The sequence below is a fragment of the Mastigoproctus giganteus genome, chromosome 11, assembly GCF_048544385.1.
Source record: "Mastigoproctus giganteus isolate SK-2022 chromosome 11, ASM4854438v1, whole genome shotgun sequence".
NCBI classification, from domain to species: Eukaryota; Metazoa; Arthropoda; class Arachnida; order Uropygi; family Thelyphonidae; genus Mastigoproctus; species Mastigoproctus giganteus.
In genome coordinates, this window is record NC_143585.1 from 145,775,005 (window position 1) to 145,797,588 (window position 22,584).

A 22,584-nucleotide genomic window follows, 5' to 3' on the forward strand; every position below is an offset into this window, starting at 1 on the left:
AACCTCAAAAACATGTCAATAAGTATCTTCTTTCATCTTCTCTACCTTAAACCCATGCACAGTACTAAGTAGTATAGGTTCTAATACCTCTCATCCTACGGGGGTTTCATAAAAGAAAAAAAAATGAATTGTTAGTCAGAATGTAGGAAATATTTTTAGTAATCAAAATTAAGCATGCAGGATATTTAGTTTTGTTAGGGTTCACAAAAAAACTGTCAACCAAGAAGTGGGGGGGGAGGATCCTTAAGCTACTGAAGTTTGAGAATCACTGCCAATTTATGATATTTTGGCACTGATCATAGAGTAATAATAGAAGCAATTTTCCAAATGTTCTGCTAACTGGGCACTGATAGCATTTTGCTATCATGCAGCACAGTATATTCTGTTTATAAATATTACTTCTGGGTTGTGTATACCGTATTTCCCCATGTATAAGACGCACCCTTATTTGAAAAATTTGGGGTCTAAAAACTGGGTGTGTCTTATACAGTGGTTATAGATTTTTTTACTTGCATTTCCCGCTTTTTCGTGCTTACTGTCTTTGCGCTCATTGTTTCGCTCTTTTTACCGGTATATTAGGTTAATTTTTGCCACATTCTGCTCAGAAAAGCTTTTCATACAGTGCTGAATTCAAGTTAAAAGTGATCCAGTTTTTGCAAAAGTGAATGGAAATCATGCTGCTGAACGTAAGTTTGGTCCTCCTCCTCCAACTGAGAAAACAATCCGAGACTAGCTACGGGAAGAAGAAACCCTACTGAAACGCCACGGCAGAAGAAGGCCATGAGAGGCAAGTCAGCAAAATGGCCTGATTTAGAGAGGGAATTAAAGACATGGATTGAAGAGCAAAGGGCAATTGAAATTTCTGTGTCCACAAAGATGGTTCAGCATGAGGCAAGAAGAATTGCTGGTGAAAAAGAAGTTACTGATTTCAAGGGAGGACACAATTGGTGCTTCAGGTTCATGAAACGGAATGGACTAAGCATGCATACACGCACCAGACTTGCCCAAAAGATGCCTGAAAGCTATGAGCAGAAGGTCCTTGAATTTCATCGTTTTGTCATTCAATGTTGGAAGACACATCAGTTTGAGTTGGGACAGATTGCAAATATGGATAAAGTTCCCTTTCAATTTGATGTCCCAAGTAACAGAACTGTTGATGAGAAGGCGGTGAAAACTGTAACTGTGAAGACAAGTGGACATGGAAAGAGCCATTATACAGTTGTTCTAGCTTGTTGTGCTGACGGAACTAAGCTGCCTCCTACTGATTTTCAAACGCAAAACAATGCCAAAAGAAGACATTCCTCGAGGAGTGATTGTCCACGTTCATGACAAGGGTTGGATGGATCAGGATAGGGTGAAGATCGGGTTTGAGAAAGTTTGGAGCAGGAGACCAGGTGGGCTCTTATGCAAACCTGCTCTATTGGTGCTTGATCAGTTCAGGGCACACATAACAAAAAACACAAAGCAAGATTGCTGCAGAGCAAAAAACAAAACTTGCCGTCATACCTGGAGGCTTGACATCCCAGCTCCAACCACTTGATATCAGCATTAACAAACCCTTCAAAGCTGCCATGAGAGACAACTGGAACCAATGGATGAAGACTTCTGGGGACAATTTGACACCAGCAGGAAGAGTGAAGAAACCAACTATAGGAGAAGTTTGTACCTGGGTGAAAAGATCCTGGGATAATATCAAGATTGAGATCGTTGTCAAGTCATTTAAGAAGTGTGGCATTTCAAATGCCATAGATGAAACTGAGGACGAGGCGATATATGAAAACAGTGATTCGTTATCAGACACAGATGAGGACAAGCTAATGGACTGGAGTTTTGACAGTGATGAGGAGTTGTATGAATTTTATGGTGAATAAAACTTGAGTTCAATAACTTTATGTAATACATTTTTTTTTTTTTTTTTCAAATTTCGGGCCCCAAAATTAAGGTGTGTCTTATACATGGGGGAAATACGGTATATAATGCATGACATGTCTGCATGAGATTTTATTAAAATCTGAGTAGGTAGTGATGAGGTAAGTTAAAGAAATATATGACTTCCTTTACTTTTGCATATTAATGCAGTATTTGTAATGATAGTTATGGCAAACAGGATTTTTTATTCAATCAAGAAGAAAAATCATCAGCAACATTAGATCAAGTTTATGTACAGTTACAGGAATAAAGGTAAGTTTATTATATAAACTTCAAAGTTTATAGAGAATTATAACTAGATAATTGTATATAATATTGTAGCTAGAATTCACAAGTCAGATTAATTTTTAGAATTCTCTGTGTGGCACACTTCTCTCTGTCAAGTGATATGCTCATTCCCATTTTATGCAATGTTATTTATCTTTCTAGGTTAAAAGCTTTAAAGAAAAGATCGAAACACAGAAAGGAAAAGATTACCCAGCATCATTTCAGAAGTTGATTTATGCAGGCAGGTTTATAGTTTATTCATTTATTTACTTTTAAAACATTTAACCCGTCCTGCCCTCCCCAAGACCATGTAGATAATTGTGCTGAAGTGGAAATCTGGGGAAACTATAATACCTATGAAACAGGAATTATATTAATAACAGTTAAGGGTCCTCAAATATTACTTAAATCAAAATGCTGCTTAGCTAAATCCTTCCTATCCCCACATACGCCAAAAGTATTTGGACATGAGAACAGTATGATTTAACAAACAACTTAACAAGGTTTAGGTCAACTTTTGACTTCAGTGCAACATCATTTCTTAACTGAATGTTTTCAGTAGTGGCTTGTAAGTAGGTAGAAAGAATGCAGTATTGATTGTGCCCTGATTTGCTATGCAGATTCGTTCCAGACGTGTTTGATTAGATTCAGATCTGGAGTATGTGCCAGCCAAGTAGGATGGAGTATTTTCATCCAGAACAGGAGGACCCATTTTAATAGTACTACCAGAGTGTGGAGAAGGAATTGCCCATGGTATTTCTGTATAACTTGGCATTTATGATTTTTGGTACTACAACTGATCGTTAGTTTACCAAGATAAGCAGCCTCACACCATATCTTGCTGACTCAACTTCATGCATGCAAGCATGGTACACTGTAGTAGATATAATTCCTCAGGCATCCACTACATGCAAATTCAACCATTTAATTTGGTGACTGTGATGCAGCTTGTTCCTCCATTGGACTTGCCATTGTGCTGCAATCCAAGAAAAATAGACTAGGATAGGCTGAATCATAGTCCATATTTTTAGCAATGGTGCATTTATGGATGCTCGGTGCAATGGTGCATTTATGGATGCTCGGATATCTGAAGCTTCACTTCAATGGTAATACAAACATTACTTTGTTTGTATTACCACTTTATTCAGTGCTTGGTAATTCCTATCCATCAGAGTTTATCATAAGAAGATGGTATATTAAGGAAGCTGACGACCAGCTGAGATTTACTGTTGAGAACAGTTTAAATTTTAAACAGTATGTCCAGTAGATTCATATATGTAGATCTTTTGGGGATCACAGTATGCAGATGTTTAGGTCTATGAGAGAAGCATTGGCCAATCAGTACTGATAAGATAGTTTTCTCAAACACTTTTAATAGAGAGCAGCCCACTGAGATTGGTCTGAAGTCTTGTTTTTGTTTTTGGTTTTTTATTGGCGCATTGGCAGCTGTGGCCATAATGCGCCTTGGTCTGAAGTCCTTAGGTTCTTTAGGGTTTCTTATTTTGAGTATGGGTTGTACCCTGTAGTGATTTCGCATTATCGGGATTGTTCCAGAATTTAATATCTGATTAAAGATTGTTATCCATGAATAGAGGAAAGCCATCAGGACCAGTTGTAGATTTATTGGGAAGACTGTTGATGGTATTTATAAGGTGTGCTTTGTTATACGGGGTGTTTCAAAAGTGATAATTTAAAGGTGAATTGTACAGACTACAATATGCAAAAAAAGCCTAGTAAACATGGGTCCTTAAGTGAATCGTTTTCAAGATATTGTACATTTCTAGTTGGGATCCACCACTGATAAGGTGAACTGTACAGAGTTGGGATCCACCACTGACTTGTTTGTTTAGGTTAGGTTATGCTCATTCTCTCCCTTTCCCGTCTCTCAATGCTTTGAGACGTAGCAGGCATACTAGTACTTGTCAAAGGATAGTCAACGTGGAAAGAGGTTACAGCAATGAGGAGTATGCAGACATGCACTTCATGTATGGTAAAGCCAACAGCAGCGCACTCAAGACTGCACGTTGTATCAAGAAGCATTTCCCTGCCGAAAGCAGCCCAACAGGTGCACATTCATCAAGGTACGTCAACATGGATGCTTCGCACGGTTTACGGAAAAGTGGCTCCCCGCATTTCACCCCCAGTAGATAATGAGTAGACCCCTAAATTTAACTCTAAAAGTCCAGCTACAGGACCAAAAGAAATAATCGGTCCATATTTATTAAACAGTTTGGACCTTCAAAAATCTGATTTTATGCCAATCCACATAATGGTTTCCTTGCTGCCAGAGGTATGGTGTTTGAAGACAGAAGTCTTGAATGCTCATTGTTGAGATTGCATGGTCTGAACACTACGGTTCTGACAGTGGGGAAGATGTCCCACCTGTTTTGCAAAATTGATATCGCCATCCTCAAGAATTATTAGCGAGTTGGACTAGGAGAGTTGGAAAAGAAGCTTCCTATATCTAAAATAAAGGTAATCTCTGTTGATTTATAATAGAATAGAATACAGCTAGGCCTCGCATAATGCGAGTTCGATTAACGCGATATTCAGTTAACACTATTTGAAAAATGATACCACTTTTCACTTTACACGATGCAAATTTCCAGTTAATGCGATCTTTTTTTTTTTTTATGCGATAGTTGAAAAAGATTTGAATCGTGCGTTAAGCTTACCACGAGTTGTATGGTCAATAAACAAACGTTTCCCTTCTGCTGCCTGCCTCGGTGTGTTCCATCAACCATCGGAAGAAGACGTGTTTGTCTCCTGCTAATAAAGTCAATGCAGACTTGCATTTAAAAATTCAAATTTTTAAATGAGCCAGATGAAAATGTTACCACAAAGGAGATAACGGTAAAAGAATTAGATGAAATCTTTCGTATTGCATAGAACCTCAAACAAAAGGTTTGATGTTCTCTGCGATATTTATTTCACCAGGGCCCAAAGAAGATTGTTGTCGGCTATCAGAAATTGATTGATGAAAAGAGAAAGTCAACACTGTTCAAATATTTCTGCAACAGTAATTTCTTCATTGTGTATTTTATGTCAGAGGTTCCCAAAGTTTCTCGGTTCACGGCGCCTTTAATGTCTCAGTAATTTTTTCAAGGCGCACCTAGACCAAAAGAAATACTTAACAGTTTCGTTTAGTAGTTAGATCCAAACAACTTAATAAGAAATGCTGAAACTGTGAACTACCTCGAGCTAGTAGTGTCCGACAGATGTTGAGTATCACTGTGTTTCCCTCGAAAATTTAAAATATTCCGCAGTGCACAGTTTAAGAACCTCTGTTTTATGCAATAAACATTTAATTCCATAATAATTTTCATTATCTTTTACATTATATACAGTTAAAAAGTTATTTAAAAGGTATTTTTAAAATTCTTTATGGACATTCCATATTCGATTAACGCATTTCTGTTTTCGATGCGCTCGCGGGACGAATTAATCGCATTAATCAAGGCCCACCTGTATAGGAATTATCGAGCACTTAATAGCTCTCAATTATCAAATCTATTAAACAGTTTTTAATGTATGATTCTCAGGACGAACTGCTCCCGGGTCGCATGCTTATTTTTTCCACTAGTAACAATCTTCAGTTATTGGCGCGTAGCCAGGAGTAGTTTTCTGATGGAACAAGAAGTATGCTGCAATTTCTGCTGCAATCAAAAGAATAGTCCAAGATTTTCAAAATCGTAATGTGATTGATTACCTTAGAGGCATTGCATACAACTTCGAGTTTTAAACAATAATAATGTGCATTTATTCTATGATTGATTACCTTTGATTGATTCATTCATTCTATTAAAACAAAAATAAATTAGAATTAATAAAAAAAAATTAGGTGAAATTCATTATCTACTGGGGGCGAAATGTGGGAGACGAAATGCGGGTGGGGGGGCAACTTTTCCGGATCCCGCTTCGCACATGGAGTATGAACAGTTAGGCCCAGACGCGTAACACCTGATGTTGAGGAAAGGGTGTTAGAAACAACACCATGTAACATCTTTAAAATCCTGTGGTGTTGAAACCAAAAATTAAAAATGTATTATCTTATGTTTAATAAAAACCACCCTAAGCAAAGGATTCGCAGCTTTTTGCTAAACTAGTGCTCCCATAGACAGTGGCGGATCTTAACAGAAAATATGCATTATCTCGAAAATGGTTCATATGCGGCCCGATGTTCGCTGGGACTTTTTTTGCTTATTTTAGTTCATACTTTTCACCTTTAAATTATTGACTATCATTTTTGAAACACCCTGTATATATAGTTGAAAGGGACTGTATGAAGAAATCGCTTAGGTTTAGGGTTTTTGGGTCTGATGGCACCTCGTTGAAAGTCAAAATACTCACTCTTGAAATACCTTCTCTTCCGTGTGGAAATCCTTGGATGGTTCAGTCAATTCAGAAATTGAGCAAATTTGCACTATTTAAGAATAACTGGGGAATCGGCAAGAGAGTGCTGATGAATTTGTCAACGAATTTCAAGGATCAAGTGGAAAAAAGTACCCACCAAATTGATTTTTAATTTTCACGAAACTGGTCTTTTTTGGAGGAGGATGCCATCCAAACATTTATTTCACGAGAAGAAAAAGTTGCATCCAGTTTTAAAGCTGCTAAAGATCATGTTACAATTCTTTTAGGCATAATGTGACAGAAGATTTTAAAATGAAGCCACTTGTTATCTATCATTCCAAAAATTCACTTTGCATGCACATCTATAAAAATAATAAAAATTCTCTTCCCATTATATGGAAGAGCAACTGCAAAGCTTGGGTGATGCAAACAATTTTTGAAGACTGGTTCAAAATTAATTTTGTCCATCAGTTCAGAATTATTGCTCTAAAATTGGTGTTGAATCTCTAGCTTTATTGTTATTAGATGCTCCTGGTCATCCTCTTAATTTGGAGTCATTTAGTGATTTTCCAACTCAAATTGAATTTCTACCTCCCAGCACAACATCAGTTTTGCAGCCTGTGGATCAAGGAGTAATAGCCACATTGAAGGCATACTGTTTAAGGCGAATTTGAACAGTTAATAGAACAGTTTGTTAGAAGAGCATGACAGTGACTTTGCAAAGAAAGGTGTAGTTAGACAAGGTTATGATCAGATGACAGACTGTTAAAAGCAAATTTTACGAACAAAACGTATGCAAGTGAAGTACACCACATTGGTGCAGACACTGATGGTCAAGACAAGGACAGTATGAGAGAATGATGGAAAAATTTAGCATCCTAGAGGCAAATTCATAACATAGATGAGTCATGGAAAGAAGTTTCAACATCTTGCTTAACAGCAGTATGGAAAAAAATTATTCCCAGAAAACGAAGAGAGCTCACCCTCAGATAAAAGTCCCTGAATTGTCGAATAGATCAGGAACATGGCAGCTGAAGCAGGAATCGATGGTATAACAGTGGATGATCTGAATGAATTACTAAATGCCCACAGTTAACTTTTGACAAATGAAGAGCTACAAGACCTATAATTTAATGCGGCACTCATAGAAAAAGAATCTGAATAGACACCAGAAAAATCATTGTCAATTCAAATTCTAGTAAAAAAAAAAAAAAAAAAAAAGCACTATCACTGTATGATCAGTTCATGAATTTGTTAGAGGAGCATGACAGTGACTTTGCAAAGAAAGGTGTAGTTAGACAAGGTTATGATCAGATGACAGACTGTTAAAAGCAAATTTTACGAACAAAACGTAGGCAAGTGAAGTACACCACATTGGATTCATATTTTAGAAAAAAAATAAAATAAATCTGCTACATGTGAATGAGTTCTACGTGATTTTTGTTCTAGGCCATTTTGAAAACTGCTGTATGTATGCAATTAAAGTTTGTATTTGTGAAAATGATTTGTTTTGAGATATTTTGTACACTGCATTAATATGAGAAAAGAAAAAAATCAATCAGTGAAAACAGTCAAAAGATGTGAAAAAAAAAATGTGGAAATTCGCTTTACGCTGATTTCTTGGAACGCATTCCCTGTTTAAAACAGGAGTTTGCTTGTATAAATGTACTCAAACTGTTATTGAAAGCAAAGGAATAAACTGATGTATCTACAACTTTCACAGAGGTGGTAACAAAACAATTGATGTCAGCAGTATAAGAAAAGAAGTTACAATTCATGTGAGAAAAAATAAATAATCATCTCTGGCCTGATACAAACCTGGAAATGCCAAGGATTACTTCATTTCCCATTTGAAATAAAATCTCCTATTCATTAATATGCATGTAATTCTAGCAGAAGGCCATAAATTGAATATTTCTGTGAATATATTGAATATATCACCGTGTCAAAAGCCAACAGAATATCAAGGAATGTGTATTCCGTGATTCTTAAATCAGTCACGAGAGAAGGCAAATCATGTTGGGAGGAATGCTGGTTATTGAGGGAAAAAATGTGGAAATAATACTTGATCATTCGAATGAGAAGGATAAACCGTAACGTAAGGAATACAGTTAATGTGGAGATAATACTTGAAGCAAAATCTTATTTAAGACAAATAGGGAAAAAAAGGACACAAACTAAAATGGGACATACTTAGATTTAGAAAATTCACACACAAACCAAACTGAAGATATAATCTATAAATGTACTCAAACTGTTATTGAAAGCAGAGAAATAAACTGGTGTATCTACAACTTTCACAGAGGTGATAACAAGACAATTGATGTCAGCAGTATAAGAAAAAGTATAAGTTACAGTTCATGTGGTAAAAAAATGGAAACAACAGAAAAAATTAATCTCTGTCCTGGGATAAACCTGGAAATGCCAAGGATGACTTCAGTTCCCATTGAAATACTAATCTTCTATCCATTAACGTGCATGTAATTCTAGCAAAAGGCCACAGATGAAGTATTTTGGAATCAAATATAATAGTGATGTAATATCCACTATGCCATAAGCCAACAGAATATCAAGGAATATGCTATTTTTTTTTTTTTTTTCTTGTTCCCTGCTTCTTAAATGAGTTCAGTGAAATCATGATGTGAGGAATTCTGGTTATTGAGAAAAAAAATGTGGAGATAATACTTGGTCATTAGACTAAGAAGAATAAACCGTGATGTAAGGAATACAGTTAATGAGGAGATAATACTTGGTCATTAGACTAAGAAGAATAAACCGTGATGTAAGGAATACAGTTAATGAGGAGATAATACTTGAAGCAAAATCTTATCTAAGACAAATAGAAATTGGCCTGTAATTAGCAATGGAGAAAGGACACTGCTGGAACAACTGTATATTGCTTCAAACTAGTAGGGGAAAAAATAATGTTCGATGACCATTACCTCGGTAGCATGGCATCCATCAAGATTTCTTGTCCTTGATGCTGCTCCACAGATATTTGCTTTGTCCTTGAAAATGAGTGTCCACTTAAAACTTGGCTCCAGATCAAAGTAAGGAATCCAAATTTCATCTGGTCACTGATTGGCTGATACACTTAATCGAATCCTGGACACATTTTTCATACAATGAAATAAGTCAAAACTGCAAAATTAGGGATAGAATTTGGACCAGCAACCAGTACTCCCTTTAAAGATTTCAGCTGCACTTCAGTTACTGTAACATTCAGAATAAGAGAAAACTGAGAATAAGCCAAACAAAAATTGAAATTATCAGAAAGATGGGATAAACTTGGTTTAACTATGCTATTTTAAAATAATCTTACACTTGGAAGACTACTTAAACATATAATCAGATAACACTTGAACTTTAGCAATATTGAAATTCTTAAAAGAGTATTAGAAAATACAGATTTTTCTGTATTTGTATTAGAAATACAAATAAGAAATCTTTATTGCAATAATAATGATAATAATAATGATACAATTCGATAGATTGCAATGTTGCCCTTCACGGCCACCAGGGTTAACAGTAATAATACAGTATAAATAGGGAACATTGATATATAAAACATAGGAAATGCATATGCGGAAGTACAATTCCAAACTCCAAGTATCGTACAGTTATTTACAATACAATATATAAAGAAGATATTGGCGGAAACAGATAATTTCATATACATATAGTAGTATAAACAGGCAACGTTCTTTGCGCTGAACAGAAGTAGTTAGTCCATCATTACTAACTGTCATACTGAAGAGTTAGTATGCTGTCTTCACATCAGGTGTTATTGATGGCTTGCAGCATTAAGACGAGCTTTGAGGAGAAGGATCAGGGACAGGGAAGTACAATTCAAGGATGCGACATCTGTATTCCCTGTCAGAAGCGAACTTGTTAAGGTCAGCATCCAAGGACTGGGCACACGAAAGTAGCTGAAAAGGCAGAAACCTATCAGATAGGTGGAGACGGCTGTGATGTGGGCATCGAGTTGGAGTCGCTCTGAGGGAAGACTGAGGGATTCTCCATGAGCACAGATCCCAGAATGATGGTGCCGAAATCTCGCCAACCATCATTTTGATAGTCGTGGTAAGACGTTTCAGCCAAATCAGCGTGGGGAGCCTGTGAATCTGAACCAAGCTGGCCATTTCGGTTGTCCTTAGCTGTGGGGGAAGTTTGTGTTTGTTTATGGCCCATTTTAAGAGCCAGTACTCAGCAGAAAAAAGTGGCCTGATTGTGCTAGTGGCAGCTGATGCCCATATCTCGGCAGCATATAAAAGCGGAGAGTATACAGTGGTTTTTATATTTTTTCTAGTAGTTGTGACTTCATTTATATAATGTAGATGCTGTTTGGCAATCCATCGGAGTCGAGCTGCCAGGGTGAGGAGCTTGTCTATATGGTAACTGAAGCAGAGCTTAGGATCAAACACAACCCCGAGATCAGTATGCTTATTGACGATGGGAATTGGAGAATTACACAGAATGGGCTGAATATATGAAGGCGCTTTCTTTAAAGAGAATATCATAAATTCAGATTTCCCTGGGTTTATTTTTAATCCGAACTGGTTGAGGTAGTTTTCAATTTCAGTCAGTGTACTATTGATCCTGTTATCATGAGAAGATCATCGTATGGAGAAATCGGTGTGAGGAGCTTTATATCATCTGCATAACATAAGATATCATACCTGGACTCAACAAGTGGAGAGATAAGTGCTGTGAACAAGAGCCCAGATAAGACACCACCCTGTGGCATGCCTGAAGAGATACTTCGCTCATATGTGCCCATGGACAATAAGCTGGATTATTCTGTTTCGAAGGAGTGACGTGAGGAACTGTAGAGTATCTCCCTTGATCTGGTAGTGGTCAGAAAGTAGCTTCAGCATTGCAGGAACGTTTATAGATTCGAAAGCTGCTTCAAGGTCTACATAGGTGACTGCAAGCTCTGCTTGGGATTCAAATGCAGAGAGGATAGAGCTGGTGGTGGCTAAGAGGTTAGTCACAGTGGATCTATGAGGAAGGGAGTAATGGATTTGAGGAGGCTGATGTGGAAGAAGTTGTTTAGTTAGAACGGGGAGAAGTACCTTCTCAAGGAGCTTTAGAAGACTTGAGGCATTGGAGATTGGCCGGTAATGCTTAAGAAGTGAAGGAGATTGAGTTTTGGGGACAGGCTTCACAAGGTAGATATTCCACTGCTGGGGAAAGAAGTGGGTTGACAAAACAGCATTAAAAATAGTTAGAAGGGGGTCCAAAATATATGGGCTGAGACATTTAATAATGAATTGGGGGATTCCATCAGCACCTGCTGTCGCAGAAGCTGATGTAGAATTAATGGCAGCAATAAGCTGTTCCCTGGAGATTGATACTGCCGACAGAGTGTCAGGCGGGATTCTGGTTGTTGGAGTATGAAGATCAGGACATTGTTCCGTGTTCGAAGCAAATCTAGATATGAAGTCAAGCCACTGGTCAGGTTCAAGATTTTGGGGGAAATCCGAAGGCCGCTCAGAGTAGGGACATTTTCCGCTACGAAGGGTTCTATCCATATAATGCTTAATTGCTTTTGACTTCTGCTTATTAAATGTTGCGTGAGCTTTGGAGTAGGCTATCCTGTCATGGATACTGTGCGACTGCTTCCACATTTTGTGCAGATGCTGCTTTAACTTGAAGCTCATGTTAAGATGGGGAGTCCACCATGCTTTGGACTGAGGCATGATGGAAATTCTTTTTGATGCTGCAAATGTCGCAATAGTCTTAAGCCAGTTAGTCAGCAAATTCACTGCAATTTCTAGGTCACAATTTTCTAAGACTGTCCATGGGATGACAGAGGCAGCCTCAACACATTTAGAAATACTCAAAAACCTGGGACTTACTATTACTTTGGTATTAGTCGAATTCACAATATTGAAGTTTGGAGCAGGTATGTGTAAAAGAACTCCAATTGGCTTGTGATCCGAATTGAAATAAGTCTCTGGCAGGTAATCAGGTGTGCAGGGAAAAGAAGCAAGGATGAGATCTAATTGGTTGTTACCTCTTGTCGGGAGATCGTTGATCATTTGTAACCCTGTACAAGATAAGTTTGATAGGAGCATTTGCTGAAGGTTAGCTAGCTGAGGAGGAAGATTAAAATCTCCACAGACGAAGTGCAAGGCTGAAGGATGAAGCTGGTTGATGATCCAGTTAGATATTTCATGGATGGCTTCGTAAGAAGGTGCTGGGGGTATGTATATAACAATTACATCTATGAGAACCCTATGGTAGCTGAGAGTAACAGCAAGCGCTTCGTACACTGATGTTTGGCTAGAGACTTGATGAATGAGTGAGGTTTGTGAGCTCTTAAAGAAAATTGCAACACCACCTCCTCTTTGCCCAACTCTGGAAGTGAAAGCAGATTTATATCCAGCTGGAACACAGGATATAAAATATTCCTAGTCTTTATCCAGCCAAGTCTCAGTGACACAGAGGATATCGATATCACTGGCGAGGAGAATTTGGTCAACGGTATCCAGCTTATTGCGAAGGCTTCTAACATTCTGGTACAAGACTCTGACTGCATAATTCCGGGGGATCTTTTTTAAGGCACATGCCTTGTTTTTATTGATGTCAGGCTTTCGAGTTCGTTGAATCGTGACCCATGTTGGGATGAGCATTCCCGAACTGTTTGTTACTGGTGATCGCAGGCTGGTGGAATCAGTTTGATGATGCCGATGTGGTTCACCACTAGTATAATTGCGATTTATGCTGCGCACATTTTGAGACGATACCCGGAGCGTGGAGCATTCATACTTGTCTCCTTGAGGCCTTGATTGCTATCGAGGAGGGTGAGTTAGTTGAGATTGTTGATGGGGGTCTGTTTTCCTCAGAAAATTGTCTGATATATATTCCTTGGGGCCAAGAGGCAGGATCTACAACCTTTTTGTAGACAGCGGGTGAGCACATTATAAGGAAGGAGGCATAAGATGTTTGCCGACTTTTAAGCCGTTTAACCTGAACTGAGAGGTTATGCTCCTTAATAAACATTCTCCTAATAGATTCAGGAGAGGTTCCAGGTCCAAATCTGGAGGCGAAGATCTTGGCTCTGGTGGGAACGACAGAGATATTATATTTCTCGGCCAGTGTCAGACTAGATTTGGAGGCTGTTACTTGGCGGGATAGAGAGGCCTGGTTAGTGATAACAGCATGATGGGGAGGGCGATCAATATTGGTAGCTCGGCGGCATCCTGAGGAATATGGGGCGGTGTTGGCTGCTGGACTGAGGGAGTTTTGTATATCTCCAGATGGGACGTAGGTATAACTAGAAGGGCTGTTAGTAAGCACGCCAGCATATGAGGTAGGCAAAACATGATGGGCGTTAGTTAGATTATTGTTTTGTTCTTGAGCCTGTAGGGAGTCTTTATTTCCTGGTCGGTTCTCTCGCTGGGATACTTCTTCAATAGCATGAAGCTGTGGTTGCTCACCAGCCACTGAGTGTGTCTTTCTGATGAGTGCATGATCGGTCCGTGCTAACATGCTCAGTCAGAGTGTCTGCAGAACTCCCCAGTGATTGTCTTGATTGGATTTGGGTGTGGGAGCCAGGCTTTACTGGATGATTGGTTTTTGTCCTTTTGGGTATTATTGGTGCCTGAGATGTCAGCTTGCCATTTTGGCTAGCCAAAGAGCAGAGGTCCGAGAGCATATGAGTGATATGCTTATTTTGGTTTCTCAGTGAGTAAACCTCATCCTTGAGATCTTCAATTTGGGACCTTAATTGGTAAATTAGGTGGATCACGAAATCTGCACTGTCTGGCAGTAGAGGAGGCATCGACACTGTGATTTCGGCATTAATTCTTGGAGAATTACCTTCGACTTGGAAAGTATCTGTTGTGACTAGTGACTGGCTTGAGGTGGAGAATACGTTAGCGTTCGAGGCACAATTTTGATCATTATTATGATCTGATGGAAAATTGGAGTAATTAGTGCTGCATATAACGTGATTGGCAGTGCCGTCATGTGATGTTGCGTTTCCCACTGCTTCAACGCCTGCGACGGTCATGAGTGAAGGTTCAGGCAAACCAGTATTTGACTGAAAATACTGGTTTGGAATGGGTTTTCAGGAAAGAAATACAGAAAATTCTCCATTATGGCACTTACAATACTTGGGATACTGAAGCTGCCCAATCATAAATAAGAAAGACAAGGAAGCATTCTACTATGGTTCGCTGTATGATGAAATTGCACACATTCAAGACATTGCATTATGTGAAATAAAAGCCATCCAATATGTGAACTAAAACAATGCATAAGCTAAAAATGACACAGATAAAGCAATGACCTCACAATGACAATGAGGACACACAATGACCTCAGATAAAGCTTAAATGACAATTCAACAACTGAAGAATTTACATTTTTGGGATAAAAATCCTATAACTAATGACGCTTGGCTTTGAATTTTCAGTAACATGAGAGATATTTGCAGATTTAGAAACAACTATACTTTACATTAAAATACCAAATGATCAGAATTAAAAATTGCTCATCAGCACTAATAAAGGAGTAATTGCAAATTCAAGTCATTGAATGAATTAGGGTGCAATGTTATTCAAGTCATTAGAACAAAAGTTAGATCATCTGAGAACCAAAAGGCATCACTGTGTGAAAGAGTAGACAGTTATCAAATTGGTTCTTTTAAGTGACAACTAGTAATGTTGAGAAGACACTAAACTACAACAGTTATAACACTAGTCACCAAAATTACCCCCCCCCCCATCAAATATATACACTTTTCTAAACTAGTTTGTACACTGATTTTAAATATGTGATTGACTTTTTCTTTTTTTTTTTTTTCCTAGCATATGTAGTTTTCTTAATATGACTTCATATAATCAGTAACAGGATATTTCAAAAATCTGGTTACAGTAACATTTTTTTTTATCACCCATTGTTAAAATAATAACAGTACACTATTGTAAAAATGATATGTACAATTTCAGTGTTGTGCAGATGATTTCATTCCTTGGTAGCAAGTTTACATTGACTTAATGCAGAGGTTCACGGCACCCCTAGGCCAAAATAAATATCTAACACAGTGGTTTTCGACCTTTTAATAATCCAAATCTATCTGTGTGTATATATATAATATTAAAAAAATATATGTTATATGATAGTTATTATAATAATATAATTATAAACAAAATTGCAATTCACAATACAATTATATATACTTATATAATAACTTTATTCTTTATGTAGAGGTACTAAATAAACATCAATTATAGATCACCACAAAATTAAAAGGATACAGCACAATGGATACCATACACCTTTTTTATAATGAAATAAATATATAAATTTCAAAAAAAAAAAAAAAAAATTTTAAATAACTTAAACCAAAATTACATGACACCCCTGGAATGTTGTTGCAGCACCTCAGTTGAAAACCACTGACTTGATGTCTTTATGTAATTGTTTGCCTGCTTTTTTGCCATTCACTGTGCCAGGGTTTTCAGGAAAGAAGTCTAAATGCAAATGTCAGAAGTTTCAGTGGCATACGACATCCCATTTCTTCATATGCATTGAGCAGTTTCTGATCTCCTTTTATATGAGAGAGCTGTGGTTGCCCGAAAAGTTTCCACAAAACCATTCAAAAGCCTACCATTCCTTTACTTCGAAAGCTTTCATCCTGCAAATGCTCTATGATTTGAGGATTCCCTCACAGAGATTCCCCTCTTTCACTTTCAAGTCACTGACCTTTGTAAATTTCTCATTTAAGTAATGAAATCCTCCCAAATTCACTTACTTTTCACAAAACTCTTAATTAAGCCAAACTTAATGTAGGGAGGTGAGAGGAAAACCTTCATTGGATCCAATAATGGGACATATTGCACATCATTCCTGGCTCATATATGCTTCTTTGCAGCCAGTCATGTCTGGAGTAGAAAAGCTGACCTATGGGCATAGGAAACAACAGTATTTTGTGAATTCTCCTTTGATATGAGAGAGCTGTGGTTGCCAGAAAAGTTTCCACAAAACCATTCAAAAGCCTCCCATTCCTTTACTTCGAAAGCTTTCATCCTGCAGATGCTCTATGATTTCAGGATTCCCTCACAGAGATTCCTCTCCACAGATATTCCATTGATGAGTGCTGTATTGAATTGAATTGAATTATGAAGATACTAGAATTGGCACACTCATCAGTGTCTCCATGTTACATTATGTATATTTTAGGAAACACTATAACATGAGATAGGCAATGGAGAAGGAAGGCTTTAATTACCCATTATGTAAGAGATCAGCTTTCAAACTTCACTGTGAGATGAAGAAGCACCATTCAGGTGTACTTGTGACAATTCCATTAAAACCCCATGGCAGCAGCAGAGCAGACAGCTTACTATAAAGAAACTTCATTCATTTTTCAATAGTGAGACACTTTAATGAAGTGATTTTGCTTTAAACTTGAAGTGAGAAGTTCATCTTTATTTTTGTGGAGTGTTAGCTCTCTAATGAAGTCATTCAGAACATCTTGGGTAAACAGCTCCAACTGTGGTGTCTTTTGTCTAGTGTGTACTCACTATCATCTAAAATTTTCAGGTCTCCACCAATCACATTACTTTTCATCTTCTAAAGAATCTGGAAGATGAAATGGAATGCTTTCATCTTGTGAAGCTATTGGAGTTGGCACAATCATCATGAGGAATTGGTCCATTTGCTGAGAATCCAATTACGTTCTCATTATAAAAGTAGCAGTCATCATTGTGGTCTTTTGGTTCCTTCCACATGGTAAACAGCATTGACTTTTTCTTTTTGTTCTAGCCACGTAATCCATTTGAACAAGCAGTACGAATAATGTGGTGCTCATGCCTTATGGAAAGTAATACTTGGACTTTACTGAAGGTTTAGAATTAAACAGTCATTATTCACTGAAATTTACAAACAACTGTAAAAGCACTTGGAATAAAAGCACTAAATGTAGAAGATCAGGGAGCATGATATAGAAGGTGATCCTGCTTGAAATATCAAAAGAATTTAATATTTCAGGCAGTATCCAAGTAGGTGAATGTGAAAGATTCACCTTCATAAGCAGTACCTGTACCTGTTTCATACACAAAAAGTGAAGGCATTAAAACGTTATAATTACCACTGCATATTAAGTTCTGTGTGTGGTTAGCATTAGCATTAGTAAAGACACATGATGTAAGAAAGCAAGCATATATATAGAATCAGCCAAAGAAAAAAAAAAAAAACCTTCTCATTTCACCCATCCACTTGCTCCAAATATTTTTCCAGTTCTGCCTTCAATCAATTTAAGCTATCAACTTCTACAAGGACCGATTGCAGTTTGTTCCAGCAATCACTCACCCGTTGGCTAAATGCAAAATTCCACACATTTATCCTACAAATGACTTTCCTCATGTTGAATTTATGCCCTCTCAAGTGATTATTCTGAGCAGGAAGAAGAATCCCATCAGCATTGGGAATGCTTAAACCATACACCTCAATCAGATCACTTTTCAGTGCCTAGTCTCAAGACAGTGTAATTTGCAAAACTTAAACCTTTCTTTGAAAGACCAGACCTTTGTCCCATTCACTGATCTTGTTGTCCTTCTCTATACGCTACATCCTTCTTCAAATGAGGCCTCCAGATCTGTTTACAGTACTCATTTAGTTTGTTTGTCAGGGTGTGGTCTGACCATTGCATTATACAAGGGGATAATCACCTCCTTATCCCTGCTAGAAAAATTCCTGTATATCACTGATAAGACAGCATGAGCTACTGTTGCAGACTGTCTGCACTGCACAGAAAACTTCTTATCTACCAGCACAACACCCCCAGGTCCTTTTCATTTTCTACCACTGTTAGTGTAGTACCACACAGTTGATACGTTGCTGTTTCCCATATGCAGTACTTTACATTTGTCAAAATTAAACTTCAGTTGCCACCTCTCAGCCCATCTGCTCAACTTTTCTAAACCCTATTACAGCAGCATACTGTCATTAGTGTCATTAACAGCCTTGCCGGCCATCATATTGTCTGCAAACTTGGACATTAAGCCATGATATCAGTATCATTAATAAATACAGAAAACAACAATGGACCCAACACTGAACCCTGGGGACTCCACTAATAACATTAGTCCACGAAGACCAGTGTCCATTGATTACCACTCTCTGTCTTCTCCCACTCGACCATCCCTTTATCCATAATAGCAATTTGCCTCCAATGCCACGCTGCTCTAATTTGTGTAGCAGTCTTTCATGTGCAACAGTCAAAAGCCTTTCTAAGATCCAAATAAATGATATCAAAATTATTCTCTGCATCCAGTTCCTTTGTGACTACATCATAGTATCCAATCAAATTGGTCAGACAAGACTTGCCCATAACAAACCCATGCCGTGTCCGAGCTATAACGGAAGTCTTGTCTATATGATCCTGCAGTGTTTCTTTCACCAGTGCTTCCATTAATTTCCCTGGAACAGAAGTTAAACTGACATGTCTGCAATTACTCATGTCACCCGTTGATCCCCTTTGTGAATTGGGGTCACATTTGCACATCTCCAGTCCAAGGAAGCTCTCATAATTAAGGCTCATAATTATTTACATACTTCCCTTTCTGCCTCCATTAATATAACTGGATAGATCCCTCCACCCCAGGTGCCTTTCTTGTGTTTATCTTCAACAATTTCCCCTCCACTTTGCTCTCAGTTATTACAAAATCATATAGTTCACTACCAGAGTTTAATTCATCTCTGGCATTCCCCTCCCTGAATAACTCCTTATATGTGGTAGATGCAAAATACGCATTTAGTTTGTTAGCGACCTGAACAGAATCATCAACAGTTGAACCATTGATATCAAGTGGACTAAACTGATTCATCCCCTTCCTTCTAGATTTCTTTACATAAGTAAAGAAATCTTTGCTGTTTTTCTTTACATCCTTTACCAAAGACTTCTCGTAATCTGCCTTTGCTTGCCTAACCTCCTTTGTGACTTGGTTACAGACTAGTTTATATCTATCATAGGCTTCTGTGTCACCTGTTAATTTATATCTATCCCATGCATTTTTCTTCTCTGCCACATGTCTTATTAGTTCATCTGACATCCATTTAGGCCTAAACCTTGAACAGTATTTCTTAGTTGGTATGAAAATCTCAGTAGCTTCCAAGTTTAATTTTTTGAATGTTTCCCATTTTGAATTTGCTGTTGGTCCCACTGTATAGAATTTAAATACTGTTTCAGACCACCGTAGTCACCTTTACTAAAGCAAAACCGTTCCCTTTCCTGTTTTTTTTTTTTTTTTTTTTATAAAAACCCCAAACACAAGAGGTATTAGAACCTATAGTATTTAGTACCGCACTTGGGGTGCAGATTGAGAAGAGGAGAGAAGATATTTGTTGGCATTAGACATGAACTTCTGTAGAAAGGAATTTTCAGGAAATACATATGGATGAAGGTTTTTCCAGAAAATGGCAGTTTAGTGAATAAATGAAGAAGATAAAAAGTTGGTTCTGTGAGTTTCAAGTTGGACAGTAAATAGATGATGGCTGGTGGCAGTACATGTTCGGACTGTTTAGAGAGAGAGAGAGAGAGAGAGCAGGAATTATAGAAGCCAATTCAGAAGAACAGTACCCAAGAAAGTATCTGTAGAAAAGGCATGCAGCAGAAACAATACATCTATGAGACAGCAAGTGGTGAGACTATTAGAGATGAGTCAATAATTAACTGAACTGCCCTCTTTTGAATGGAATCTAGAAGCCTGAGAAAGGTTTTGGGGTCCCAGATGTGGGAACAGTATTCTATAGTAAGGCAGATTTGCAATGTCTACAGAGTGAACAGCTGTATATGGAAGAAAAGTAATGCCGGCAGCAAAAGAGTAAACCAAGTTTTTTAGAAGCAGAGGAAGCAATATTTGTAATGTGCTTGTGCCAAAAGAGATTAGAAGTCAGGGTGATATATCAACTTGCCTAGAAATTGGAGTGTCACCAAAGATAAGCATAGGAGCAGAAGAATCCTTTTTGCATAATATAAGAACAGACTGAGTTTTAGAAGGATTGAAATCAACTAAGTTGTCTTTGCCCCACTGGAGATCGACATTTAAGGAATTGGTAGCGAATATTCGAGAAGTTGAAGCTGATTGATCAGGGCAGTGTTTCTCAATATGGAAAGTGGAATGCAATGTGCTATCATTGGCAAAACTATGTTGTGGTTATTTGGTTTTTAGGAGCATTAGTAACTAAGGCCATATTGCTCAGGGGATATGCAGTATGGTCATTCCCTGACCTTTCCACATCCTCCGTATTTGATGGTCACGGACTCTAACCCCAGTCTAATCAAGAAGCGTGTGCTACGCACTGCTGCTCTTGCTCGCCTGGCTATGGAGGGGCCAGGAAAACTATGGATAGGATTTCCAGTCAATGAAAGAAGGTCATTAATATACAAGAGGAAAAGAGTGGGGTAAAGAGCGGAACCTTGGGGACACCAGCATTAGTGTGGAAGTTAGAAGACAGAGAGCCATCTACCATCACCCACAGTGAGCAATCAGAGAGAAAACTGGATAACCAATTACAAAAAACGGTTGGTAAAACATAAGATGGAAGCTTGTTTAGAAGATCTTTAGGCCAAACACGATCGAAAGCCATTGAGATGTCAAGAGCAACTGCTTGTGTTTCACTGAACTTTTCTATTGAATTTGTCATGAATTTGTCAATCAGCCATAAATGCGTAACAAGTCAGAATATCACCAGTGGACACTGTCGGAATCCATACTGACAATCGCTGATCAGACGGAGGGTTTCTAGGTAGTTTGAGAGTTGCTGGTTAATTGATTTCTCTGTTACTTTAGAAAGAGTAGAAGTAATTGCAATGGGACAATAATTGGATAGGAGAGATTTGTCACCCTTTTAAGGAACTGGCTGGATATAAGCAAATTTCCAAGCAGAAGGAAAAACACTTTTGGAATAAGAAAGTGAAAAAAGGCAGCAAAGAACGGGAGTAAGTTCAGCAGCATAGGTTTTGAGAACAAGTGGAGAAACACCATCAGGACCTGGAGCTTTCTTAGCATCAATATTCGTCAATTTCCTTCTGACATTCTTTTGATGGAAGACCACAGGAAGCATCAAATGGAGCATGTTCGGGTTCCATTCATACAAGAATAATTTCACTGACACGATCTGAGCAAACATTGACATCAGAAGTTTTGAAACAGTAATCCGCCCAAGGAAAAGAAGAAAAGAAATCGTGCAGGTCATCCCATTTTGCATTCTTGTAATCCCTAACAACACGAGGTTGGGAATAGCCATGAGATAAAGACTCCATTGGAGAAGAGATAATCACTCCATTGTAATCTGAGGTGCCTAAAGGACCACTCACTTCGACCGTGTACTTAGAAGGATCATTTGTGAGAAAAAGATCAAGCATGTTGGCTGTATGGTTAGGATTGTCCGGTATTCTTGTAGGTAAATGAACAATCTATGCAATGTCATTAGTAATTGCAAAAGCCTCAGCATCTCGACCAGCTGGGTCGGTGTGACTAGAAAACAGAAGCCAGCTGTGGTTGTGAAAATTAAAATCACAAAGGAAAATTACCTCACTGTTAGAAAAGTTGGACTGGAGAAAGTAAAGTTACGAAGAGAGGAAGTCAAAGAGCTCCAAGTGATTAGTGGAGTTGGAGAAAGATAGAGGCCACAAATGAATTTGACACAATGAGGTAAAGAGATTTTAAGCCAGAGAAGATCGAAAAGAGGAGATTTCAAATTACCAATTCTCTGACAGGGAATATCAAAGTGGACATATTGCACAAATACCACCTTTGAGGCGAATAATTTGGTCAACTGAGGATTTGGTCTACTGCACAAAGTTTCAACTGAAACTTTGTGCAGTAGTTGAATCAACCGATAACTGAGATTCTGTCAGAAAAGGTAGATGGGGTTTGGCAGACTTCAAGTGGAAATGGACATTGTTGAGACCACGTATATTTGTGAAATGAACTAGGAAGTGTTTGGGAGGTTTAGATATTTTCACAGATAAGCTTGGTGTATTCAATAGTAAGAAAAAGTTGGGGGGGGGGGACA

The 22,584-nt window shown here is 38.0% G+C and overlaps 1 protein-coding gene across 7 annotated transcripts in view; it reads left to right on the top strand.

The window, feature by feature from the left end:
* Nucleotides 1-22,584, top strand: part of LOC150078499 (lysine-specific demethylase RAD23A-like) — a 280,618-nt gene that overhangs the window by 150,397 nt on the left and 107,637 nt on the right. For 6 of the 7 annotated variants that reach the window (XM_090385146.1, XM_090385152.1, XM_090385149.1 and 3 more), the window contains one exon: nucleotides 2,359-2,437. The exons of the other annotated variant lie outside the window; for it this stretch is intronic. In XM_090385146.1, coding sequence (XP_090241272.1) covers nucleotides 2,359-2,437 — 79 coding nt within the window. The remainder of the gene's footprint in view (nucleotides 1-2,358; nucleotides 2,438-22,584) is intronic. 7 annotated transcript variants of the gene reach the window in all.